The 12,580-nt window shown below is 40.2% G+C and overlaps 1 protein-coding gene across 2 annotated transcripts; it reads right to left on the bottom strand.

The window, feature by feature from the left end:
• Nucleotides 1-721: 721 nt before the first annotated feature.
• LOC307167728 (uncharacterized protein C11orf87 homolog) lies at nt 722-2,347 on the bottom strand. Of its 2 annotated transcripts, none has more exons than XM_079887004.1 (2): nt 2,125-2,347; nt 722-1,681 (listed from the first exon to the last, which is right to left on the bottom strand). In XM_079887004.1, the coding sequence occupies exon 2, from the start codon at nt 1,553-1,555 to the stop codon at nt 1,118-1,120; it is 438 nt and encodes a 145-aa protein (XP_079743130.1). In that variant the 5' UTR covers nt 1,556-1,681; nt 2,125-2,347; the 3' UTR covers nt 722-1,117. The 2 variants fall into 2 exon arrangements, with proteins under 2 accessions (XP_079743130.1, XP_079743131.1); XM_079887005.1 differs by having other exon boundaries at nt 2,129-2,347.
• Nucleotides 2,348-12,580: the final 10,233 nt, after the last annotated feature.

Here is a 12,580-nt window from a genome sequence, read left to right as displayed (position 1 = left end):
TTCTACACGAATAAGACCGTTGTCTCTGTCCTTATTTTAGCATCTGTACAGACTTTACGCAAGAGAGCCGTCCCTTTAACTCGAACTATTCTTTCACTATATTTAGTAATAAACTTTGGAAGTACTGTCAATAGGTCCATCATTTGTCCATGTTTACATTGATTCCTCTTGGTGACAATAAGAAGAGTGGACGAGACATGTACAGATGCTGGGCCTGTATATATTAAAGAAATTGGCATGTCTATCATAATTTGTAGACAACCGTAATGGGAAAAAAAAAATCTTACTGGATTGACTAAAATTCTGAGAAACGTTAACTAAAAGAGGCTTGGGGAAAAGAATAGGCACCTCAGTTCATCCATCCTTCTTAGATGATTCACATTTGATCCAGTTTGGATTTGCTTCCGAATCAGCAGCGCTGAGTAAAATCCTACTGAATTTGATTCTTAGAGGAGTTTTGTTTGATCCCTGAATTTCATTAGAAATCCATCAGTATTCAGTAAGATTTTATTGGATTGACTGATCAATGTCTTTTCCCCCAGAATTTCATTTTTATGAAATATAATCTTATTTGATTTGTCGAGGACTGCTTTTTAACCCAGTTTGGATTGGATCTTGGATCCTTTTTTTTTTTTTAGAAGATTCTTATTTTATCCAATTAATTAGGCCTATTCTTTTAATCCAGTAAGATTTTATTGATTAATTAATAAATAAAAAATATATATAATAATAATTTGATTCTTAGAGGGTATTATGTTTGATATCATTGTAATTAACTCCTAATTATGATAGAACTTCCATTTGCATTCAATAAAATCCTGTTGGATTAACCCATTGATGCCTTTTTATTTCATTTCATCCAATGGGATCTTTTTCAGTACTCTCATCTGATCCCATTAGGACTGGCTCCAGATTATATGATAGGAAATTCCACAATCCGCATAGTCTTTTCTCCATTGAGACTGTTCATAGATTTCTTTCAAAGACTCCTCCGGGATCTGTATGATGAAAACTTATCAACTGTAATGCTTATACAAAGAATCGATATATTCCGTGGGTAATATCATATGAATACATAGGATATTTACAGTGTCCTCCCGAAGCTGGCACTGCGTTATCAAGACACAGCGACCGATTCCAACAAGTTCTCATCCTTCGCCTGTCCCGAGTGTCCCATGTCCTCTGTCACGCCAGGATCCTCCGTGTTTGGGTCAGTTTTCCGCACTGCCGTGGGGGGTCTCACCATGATGCACTGCCGGACCACCGGCTTGCCTTTGCCCGCTTTGGGACTGCGGTTGTCGCGCTCGTATTCCTCCTGGGCTTTCTGTATCTTGCGCTTTTTCATCTTGCTTTTGTGAAAGTGGAAGGTCGTGATGGACACGGCTATTATCCCAATGATCATCGCGATGAGCACGAAAAGCACGACGGTGGATGAGAACGCCTGGAACAACTGATCCACCCGGTCAAAGCAGGTGCCATTGTTGGTCCGAGCGGTTCCGTTTAAGGCACAGTGGGGAATGGAAAGCGCCAGTCTCTCCAAGGTCCGGGCACTCATTTAGTCCGGTTCGGGCTGTGTCTGTATTGCAGGGAAGAATTGAGATGAGAGCGAAAAGAAATGTCCACCCCTGCGAATGCGCGCGCTATATTGCATTCATTTCTCTTGGGGGGGAAACGAGTCCACCTAAAATAGATCCAATGAGGAATCCAGGGTTAGAAAAGAGCATGTGGGGTTTTTAGCGTTACAATTCTAGTCACGTTGGAAATCGTCCTTTAAAACACTTTCAAAACCCACACCTTTGACGCATACAGAATGTGTTTAAGAACAAAAGCGATCTCATTCGTGCGGGGCGCGCGCGCGCTGGTCGCTATAACTTTGTGGCGTATGCGCGCAAATAATGCCCTTCGCAAAGCTATTCTTTTACAATTACAAAAGGCATATATCTGTTTCAGCATTCATTTCTCAACTGCGGCATTCCTTCAGATCAGCCAGCAGAAGCAGGGCTGCTCATCAATTAGATTCTGTCTGAAGAAAACCATAAAGTAGCCCATACGCAGGAAAAATAAATAACTAGCTTCTCCAGACACATGAACATGCGAAGATCTACATTGAAACCGATAGTTTACCTGCCTCTACTGTAGGGATGTCTCTGCTCCGGAGGCGAAGACCGCTCGTGGTTGCAAATTGTGGAGAAAAAGGAGCTGAATCCAGCCAATCGCTGAGGCTCGCAATGACGTATAGCCTTTGAGGATCCAAACGCTCCAGCAACCTCATTCAGACGTACAGTATATATGTTCAGATGACAATCCAGGGTTTGATATTCTCGTTTATGGGGGTTACACAAGGGTATGTGCTGTCAGAAAACGTCCCTTCTTCCCTGCATTTGTCTGATGCACCCGCATTTATAACGCACACACTCTTAAAAATAAGGTTCCAAAAGGGGGTTTTCACAGAGATGCCATAGAAGAACCATTTTTGATTCTCAAAAGAACCTTGAAGAGAACAGTTGTTAAAAGAAAGAAAAAATCATATAGTGTAAAGAACATTTTAACTGTCTAAAGAACCTTTCTTATTGTGCTGTAAAGAATTGGATGGAAGGTTCCATGGATTAGAATACTGTTCCTTCATTAATGAATAACACAGGAACAAATGAGTAACACTCTAGTATATTAACTAACAAGAAACTCTGATTAACAAATTAGTAAGTAATAGCGCTCAGTTGGATGTGGTAGTTCACTATTAGCTAATCTGTTTTTTCATACCTCCTAGAGGTTCATAATTTACATGAATAATGCATAATTTATAATAAAAGGTAAAGGTAACCCAGTAGTAATGACTCAAGTGTTACTACATCCTTCTAAAGGAGCTACTAATTATTTGGATCTAAAGTGAAAAACATGATATTGACTGAAGCTTTTGAGATATTTGTAAGATTTTGAATAGTAATTCCTTCCAATGGATTTGTTAACACTTTAGTCATTACTAGTGTGTTCCCATGATCTTCACTTTAAAATACTGATCCAAATAATTAGTAGTTCCTTTAGAAAGATGTAGTAACACCTGAGTCATCACTATCCAAAACCTTACAAAAGCCAGTCAATATTTGTAATCATGTTTTTCACTTTAGAATACTGATCCAAATTGTATCCTTTAATAGTACTGATTAGCTAATAGTGAACATTCGACTGAGCGCTATTACTTACTAATTTGTTTATCAGAGTTTCTTGTTAGTTAATAGAATGTTAATACTGCGTTCTCATTTGTTCCTGTGCAGTTATTCATTAATGAAGGAACAGTATTCTAAAGTGTTACCGAACCTTTTTAAGGGTGTATAGGGCAGGGGTGCAGAGTTTAGCTCAAACTTGCCTCAACACACCTGCCTGGAGGTTTCTAGCGTGCTTAGTAAGACCTTGATTAGCTGATTCAGGTGTGTTTATTTGGGATTGGAGCTGAACCTTTTGTGATGTATTTGCAATGCAAATGTATGTGATAAACATACATACAGTTAATAAAGTGATAAACTGAAGCTGATCACAAAAGCGTAAGGTTGATATGGCTACCTAGCTAAATAAACATTTTGCTAACGTTCCCATTACGTTATGAAATCGTAATTACTGGAAGTTTTGCATGGAATAATGCCATCATGCAAAAATCTTTATTAAAATGTAACATTTTAAAAGTCTTAAAACCAAACCTGACCTACACAAGTTTTTGTGAGATTCAGCTCGGCAAAACATCTCTGAAGCTCCAAGTTGTCAAATGTTCAACCTTCCGTAATGAGAAATGCATGTGTTGGCTCTCGGGAACCTCACAATATGCTGGGATTCAGTACGAGGTGTTATACCCTTCAAGTTAAAGTTTGTTAATGAAATCCAACACACCGTTTTACACGACCGTCCCTCATGTACCACTCCTAAAGACGGAGCATTTTAATCGTCCCACTAATCTATTCCAAAGGCCTATCCAATCCCATTGAGATTAATTACTACATCATTTGTTCTGTGCTGGATAAATGTGCAAAGTGACCTCTATTATCACTCCACCTGCTCAACATCTTCTGTCAATTAATCTTTCAGAATCCGGTGCCTCTGATAATCGTTGGAGTGACCAAATTATTAATTTCAGCACGTCAGGACTTCAACCTCTGATGTACCGTATTATTGACAAAATCTATGCAATTACTTCTTTAAGAGATCAGATTTAAAACTTTACCTGGTATATGATAAAATGTCACAGTTCATGCTTCAAAACCTTGTCAATGTGTCAGTAAATTGGCCAATGCCACCAACATAAAAAGTGTGTTTGTCATCTGTGAGCCATACATTGGTCAAAATGTTTTGGAAATATTTGTTATATACAAATGTCATGTTTTTTTTTCTACTCTTTTGTTGACACTCGCTGATTTATACTATACAAGAATGTGAGTTTTGTCTAGCTGAAGGGTCTTGTGTCTTACACTGAGCTAGGTAAACATTTACTGGAAAAAGTCAAAACTGTAGACAAAAAGAGAACTAAAATAAATGTACTGAATAAATACAAATGTATTTTTACAGTACTGCTGTTGTTGCTGCTGTTTATGAAGAGTTTGACAGTTTCACAGAGAATCAACTCATCAGTTTTGATCAACATTTAGTTGTTGTGCAAATTGTGGACAACTGTACTCTTTTGCTCACATGCCAAAACACATGCAATTTGCTTAAATCAATAAGAAATTCAAATCTGATGTGAACAAGAATCTGATTGTTCAGAGATCTGAACTTGTTTTGAGAGAGAGAAAAAAATCTCATTTGAGAATTGAATCAAAGCTATTGAGAAAAACTGTAAATTGAATTAAATTGAACGATGGAAGTGAGTCATATCTAGAGACCTGAATATTGTGGAGATTTTGGGAGTGGGCACTTTTGGCAAACCCCTAGCAACCACCAGTACACCCTAGCAACCACACAGAAACTTGGTAATAATCACTCAAATCACCCTATAACTGCATAGATTCACCATGACAACCACCCACAAAACCCTAGCATTGTGGTGACAGGTTTTGCATGGGAAAATTACCACTCACATTTTCTTCAGAAAGTATGAAACATATAGCTACGCTGTGATTATCATTTTAGTGTCCCTTTTTATATCTAAAAATGTACCTTGATTGAAAGGACCTTCTTATGAGTAGATTTTAAATATGTTGCCTAGATTACAGCTGTATATACTGACTTCGAGAGGTGCATCCTGGGAGTTAACATGTTTGTTAGAAACATACTGCTTTCCCTTACTCTCTGGTCCAATTCATCCATTTTTTTTATTTTATTTTATTTTATTATTAGACCATCAGATCAACAATTTTACATTTTTAAAGATCATGAAAACAAAGATGGATAGATAGATAGATAGATAGATAGATAGATAGATAGATAGATAGATAGATAGATAGATAGATAGATAGATAGATAGATAGATAGATAGATAGACAGACAGATAGATAGATAGATAGATAGATAGATAGATAGATAGATAGATAGATAGACAACATATAGACGATAGATAGATAGATAGATAGATAGATAGATAGATAGATAGATAGATAGATAGATAGATAGATAGATAGATAGATAGATAGATAGATAGATAGATAGATAGATAGATGATGGATGGATGGACGGACGGACGGACGGACGGACAGAGAGCCAGACAGACAGACAGACAGACAGATAGACAGATAGATAGATAGATAGATAGATAGATAGATAGACAGACAGACAGACAGACAGACAGACAGACAGACAGATAGATAGATAGATAGATAGATAGATAGATAGATAGATAGACAGACAGACAGACAGACAGACAGACAGACAGACAGACAGACAGACAGACAGACAGATAGATAGATAGATAGATAGATAGATATATAGATAGATAGATAGATAGATAGATAGATAGATAGACAGACAGACAGACAGACAGACAGACAGACAGATAGATAGACAACATAGATAGATAGATAGATAGATAGATAGATAGATAGATAGATAGATAGATATACAACAGATAGATAGATAGATAGATAGATAGATAGATAGATAGATAGATAGATAGATAGATAGATAGATAGATAGATAGATAGATAGACAGATAAATAACATATAGATAGATAGACAATAGATAGATAGATAGATTGATAGATTGATAGAGAAACAGACAGATATGAGTGTGTGTATATATATATATAGAGAGAGAGAGAGAGAGAGAGAGAGAATATAGCCTGCAATAGAAATGTTATATAGATAATATAGATAATGATAATAACACCACCATATAAAATTCAACATCAATATAGTATTCAAAACTAGTTTAATTAAACATTTAAATTAAAATGATGTGACAGACCTAGCTAATTAGCATCAACACGCATAGTTACACATTCTAGTAATAATATCATTTTTCACTTCCAGTTTTTTTCTAAACTTTTTAGGAGTCTAGGAGTCACCATTGGAAACAAGCCTGAGCTTTTCTTACACAGGCTCTTCTCAAACATGACTCTCTTTAGCATTCTCTGCTTGGTGCTGTTAGCTCGTCCCTCATCAATCTCAAACATTCAAATGCTGTGAAAGGCTTTCAGCACTATAAAGTGCCCTGTTTCCACATGAATCAATCATACATCTCTAGTGCATACTAATGCAACGCTCAGCTCACACACAGGAGTGTTTGGGCTGTTGTACTATCAGTTATCACTGTGGAGGACACAACACGTCACTGAACTCTCGATGAGACTTGTCTTTGGCAGCTAGCATTAAAGACAAACAACAACCGCATCCTCCCACATCTCTAAAGCTTGTACGCCCTTTAAATACAAAGTCAAGAGTTTCACCCTCCCCCTCTACGGAGTAGATTTATGCTGTAATTCAGTAACTGTCAATGTAAAAAGAGGTTGCGGGTACATGACGTGGGAGGGAAAGCAGTTTTGCTCCACCCAACACATGTGAAGTTTGTTTTAGCCTGGTGTGTCTGAGCTTTCGAACATCACATCGGACTCTGTCTCCATCCAGTGGAGGTTTAATGCAAATCATAACCTTGTTGTATGATATTTTTTACATGTGTGAACTCCACTAGTGTAGCCCACTACTTAAAATAACTTTGGTTTTGCATTTTTCAAATCAATAATATATGCTGTATATATATACACACACTATATTGCCAAGAGTATTGGGACACCCCTCCAAATCATTGAATTCCAGTGTTCTAATCACTCCCATGGCCACAGTTGTATAAAATCAAGCACCTAGACTTGCATACTGCTTCTACAGTCTGAGTCACTCTCAGGAGCTCAGTGAACTCTAGCGTGATAGGTTGCCACCTGTGCAATAAGTCCATTTATACCATGGTCTGGGTGAATACTCGATTCTGATTGGCTGCAGGGTGTCCATTGAAAAGTGATAGAGGACACCTAGTAAAGGAGTTCTGGTGAGACTGACTGTTTACCGTTCGAAATTAATAAATAAATGCGCTGGCTACATCAGCTGTGAGTAACCATAGCAACAGGCAGTAAACTGAAGCGTTCTACGAGCTGAGCGGACTATAAATATCTCCGGTTGCTAAATAAACCGTCAGGCGTAACCAGGGAAACCAAGTTATTGTTTGTAAAAACTTAAGATTTCGATTGTAAAACTAATTAAAATATAAACTAATGTTTTAAAAATGTGTTATTTGGCAAGTGACCATGGTTTAAGCGGGTTAATGCCCTTCGAGGTGTCCATTGTCAGATATTAATGGACGACTGCGAGGCGTGAACCGTCCGACGCGCAGCGGAGGACAATGGACACCTCGTCGGGCATTAACCTTTACTCGTGAAATTTCTCACTGCTAAATATTCCACGGTCAACTGTTTGTGGTATTATAACAAAGTTGAAAGCAATTGGGAACAACAGCAACTCAGCCACGAAGTGGTAAGCCACGTAAAATCACAGAGCGGGGTCAGCGTATGCTGAGGTGACAGTGCGCAGAAGTCGCCAACTTTCTGCAGAGTCAGTAGTTACAGACTTCTGAACTTCGTGTGGCCTTCAGACTAGCTCAAGAACAGCGCGTAGAGAGTTTCATGGAATGGGTTTCCATGGCCGAGCATCTGCATCCAAGCCTTACATCACCAAGTGCAATGCAAAGGGTCGGATGCAGTGGTGTAAAGCAGCCGCCACTGGACTCTAGAGCAGTGGAGACGTGTTCTCTGGAGTGACGAATCACGCTTCTCTGTCTGGCAATCCGATGGACGAGTCTGGGCTTGGCGGTTGCCAGGAGAACTGTACTTGCCTGACTGCACTGTGCCAAGGGGTGTAAATCGGACAGTTCATCACGATACAGATATAATATCGATTCTCTCAGCCAGCGATATGATATTTGCCAATACCTAAAAAAATGATTTAGATTCTGGGCTATATCGATTGATTTAACGATATTTAAATATTATGTGCCAAGTTTACACTACAAGTTACATTTTTATTATCTCACAAATGCTACCAAAATATATGTCATGAACGTTTAATCAAACTCTTTGAAAATTGCACACCCTCTCCCTATTCGGACATTTACAACAGAAGAGTCCATTTGCAAAAACAGTTTCTTGTTAATTTTCAGAAATTTTTATGTTTTTTTTTTAATGTGCATTCCAAGTAATTGTTACGGAACAGAGGACCCGGAGACAGAAGGACAAGTGACAGAGTTTCTTTTGCAGCAATGGGTAGACAAACAGGAAAATGGCCAACACAAGGGTGAGGAGAGCACAGAACACAGACGCTGGAGAGCACCGCTGGAGAAGAACGTAGGAGATGATCGCTGGAGGTACACCGGAGAAAAAGGTCTTACAGGTTTCACACACATTGGTAAAAACGAGACTAGAAGATGAGGGAACACAAGGAGAATGGCTCTCGTCCGTCTCGACGGGACGAGACTCTGGAGGGGCGCTCTCGACGGGACGAGACTCTGGAAGGATGGGACGAGACTCTGGAAGGGCGCTCTCGATGGGACGAGACTTTGGAAGGGCGCTCTCGACGGGACGAGACTCTGGAAGGACGGGACGAGACTCTGGAAGGGTACTCTCGATGGGACGAGACTTTGGAAGGGCGCTCTCGACGGGACGAGACTCTGGAAGGACGGGACGAGACTCTGGAAGGGTACTCTCGATGGGACGAGACTTTGGAAGGGCGCTCTCGATGGGACGAGACTCTGGAAGGGCGCTCTCGATGGGACGAGACTTTGGAAGGACGGGACGAGACTCTGGAAGGGCGCTCTCGACGGGACGAGACTCTGGAAGGACGGGACGAGACTTTGGAAGGGCGCTCTCGATGGGACGAGACTCTGGAAGGACGGGACGAGACTTTGGAAGGGCGCTCTCGACGGGACGAGACTCTGGAAGGACGGGACGAGACTTTGGAAGGGCGCTCTCGACGGGACGAGACTCTGGAGGGGCGCTCTCGATGGGACGAGACTCTGGAAGGACGGGACGAGACTTTGGAAGGGCGCTCTCGACGGGACGAGACTCTGGAGGGGCACTCTCGATGGGACGAGACTCTGGAAGGACGGGACGAGACTTTGGAAGGGCGCTCTCGACGGGACGAGACTCTGAAGGGGCGCTCTCGACGGGACGAGACTCTGGAGGGGCGCTCTCGACGGGACGAGACTCTGGAGGGGCGCTCTCGACGGGACGAGACTCTGGAAGGGCGCTCTCAATGGGATGAGTCTCTGGAGGGGCGCTCTCGACGGGACGAGACTTTGGAAGGGCGCTCTCGACGGGACGAGACTCTGGAGGGGCGCTCTCGACGGGACGAGACTCTGGAAGGGCGCTCTCGATGGGACGAGACTCTGGAAGGACGGGACGAGACTCTAGAAGGACGGGACGAGACTCTGGAAGGGCGCTCTCGACGGGACGAGACTCACAGGTTCATCAAGTTCGTTGAAATTATCCATCCTCGATCACTTTTAGTCCACTTTGACGAAACTCCTCTCAGCTAGCGCGTCTTCTTGAAGTGACTAGCAGCCTTGTCACCTGACCTGAATACTGCACACTGATTCGCTAAAACGGACTTATCGGGTTGTGATCACAAACAACAAGGGTGCTTGTTGGTTTCTGCTGTAAAACATGAACTCACGATGCCTTGACAGTGGACAATACCGGCTTTTGTGACTAAACTTGTTTAGGGTTCAGTCACTCTTGTCAGGCGTCTATTTCAGCTGAGGAGATTAACGTTACAAAGACACACCGGCAGACAGTATGGTGAGTAAACGAAAATGCGTAGAAGGACGTTACGTGAGGATGTGGAGAGTGTAAAAATAAAGGTATTATAATAAAGGTAATATCTATATTTTACATGTGACATCGATGCATCGTATCGTTAGATGTTTGATCGATGCATCAATCCATATCGATGTATTGTTACACCCCTAATTGTGCCAAGTGTACAGTTTGGTGGAGGGGGGATTATGGTGTGGGGTTGTTTTTCAGGGGTTGGCTCGGCCCCTTAGTTCCAGTGAAAGGAACTCTTGATGCTTCAGCATACCAAGAGGACAATTTCATGCACCCAACTTTGTGGGAACAGTTTGGGAATTGCCCTTCCTGTTCCAACATGACTGCACACCAGTGCACAAAGCAAGGTCCATAAAGACATGGATGAGCGAGTTTGGTGTGGAGGAACTTGACTGGCCTGCACAGAGTCCTGACCTCAACCCGAAAGAACACCTTTGGGATGAATTAGAGCGGAGACTGTGATCCAGGCCTTCTCATCCAACACCAGTGCCTGACCTCACAAATGCACTTCTTGAAGAATGGTCAAACATTCCCATAAACACACTCCTAAACCTTGTTGAAAGCCTTCCAGAATAGTTGAAGCTGTTATTGCTGCAAATAGTGGGCCAACTCCATATTAAACCCTAGATTAAGAATGGGATGCCATTAAAGTCATGTAAAGGCACACGTCCCAAAACTTTTGGCAATATAGTGTAAATATTACAGCAGCACTCAAGATGCATGAACTCCACAAGTTTGTTTGTGCTTGACTGCTTGTTCACGTTTAGTGTCATATATTTGGATTAGTGAACCATATATTAAGAATCTGAAAATATTTAGTGGAAATTTATATGGGAATTTGATTATTTTATTATATGTGAAATTATACCAAAAATAAACAATACTTCTGGACTTCCTGCATTCACAGATCACTGCGATATCATTGGTGAATCGGCATTTTTTGAACGAATGTTTTGAATGAATGACTCAATGACAAATACATTTTTAATAGTCACTTGTTGCCACCTACTGGTGTAACAATGTAATTGATACAATCGTTATTTGAAGTGCTAAGTTACATTCAAAAGGTGATTTTTTTTTTTTTGTGCTCTATTTTGATCGCTTCCGTAGACATCAGTGTTTATTTTTGACTTCCGTAGACATCAGTGTTTATATCCGAACTATAAACTTTTATCCCAGTATTTCTGTGATCATTTGAATATTTGTAACACAGAAATAATTATACTGTGTGGTTGAAAAAACTGTGTGTGAAGCTGTTTCATAACATGACAGCTACTCTCTCTGGATCAGCGGCAGCGCCAACGCAGATTTAAATATTCCGCTGTGATTTTGTCAAAAGTTTAATAGACACAGGAGAATCGTATTTAGGAATGAGATCGTGTGGGTGTTTGAATCGAGTTTGCGATCTTTTAATGATCAATCATGCAGCTCTAGTTAGTTAATATCCTTTATTTAACCAGGATAAAACTTTTCTTTGGTTCGATGAGGTTGTGGCTGTATAGTGGAACTGTATTGTGTGGCAAAGAAGAAGACATGAGAAGAGAAGAGAAGAGGAGAAGAGAAGAGAAGAGAAGAGAAGAGAAGAGAAGAGAAGCAAGAGAGAGGGGACATTATTTTGATTAAGGATTATGAGGCACAATTAAAAAAGAAAATGTTTTATTTAAAAGAAAATGATTTACAGATATATTATTTATAACACTGCAATATTCCATAAAAATAGAACTGTGCGTTTTGATTTCATGACTTTAAGTAATCAAATAGCAATATCTGTGACTTAATACAAACATACTTCATTACCAGCTGCATAGTTTTTAAGTTCACAGATCCACGTGAAGACTCACCACTTAAGTTCAGAGATAACCTAAATATTGTCTGGATTGTCAAAGTTTGAGGGTTAAAAACCCTTCAACTCTCATTTTGGGCAGTTTTGCCTCGCCTGATGAGGAATGAGGACAAATTGTGAATGTATTAAAAATGACTGATACATAAACATTCTTGAAATGACTGATTTAAAAGATTCGAAACATCAATGAATCTAAATCCCCACCTCTACGGTTCCTCCAAAACAATAAGCTGGTAGATCCACGTTAGATCGCATCTCGAGTCTACTCGCCGTTGCCAAATTGAAAAATCGTTCAAAATCCTCATTAAAAATCTGTATTTGGATACATCCTCCAAAACCAATACATACACGTCTCATTTTTATATTTCTGACCTATATAATGTATCATTATTCAAATATGTTTTATAAAATTTCACGTGTCATGTTTCAGGCACGCCGTGGACAGCTAAGC

Source organism: Squalius cephalus, assembly GCF_949319135.1.
Source record: "Squalius cephalus genome assembly, chromosome: 11".
Taxonomy (NCBI): Eukaryota; Metazoa; Chordata; class Actinopteri; order Cypriniformes; family Leuciscidae; genus Squalius; species Squalius cephalus.
The sequence above is the reverse complement of the archived record's forward strand: the minus strand, read 5'-3'. Positions and strand labels throughout refer to the sequence as shown.

Excerpts from the sequence above, each read along its gene's own strand:
- LOC307167728 (XM_079887004.1), bottom strand. The coding sequence starts at position 1,555 with ATGAGTGCCCGGACCTTGGAGAGACTGGCGCTTTCCATTCCCCACTGT.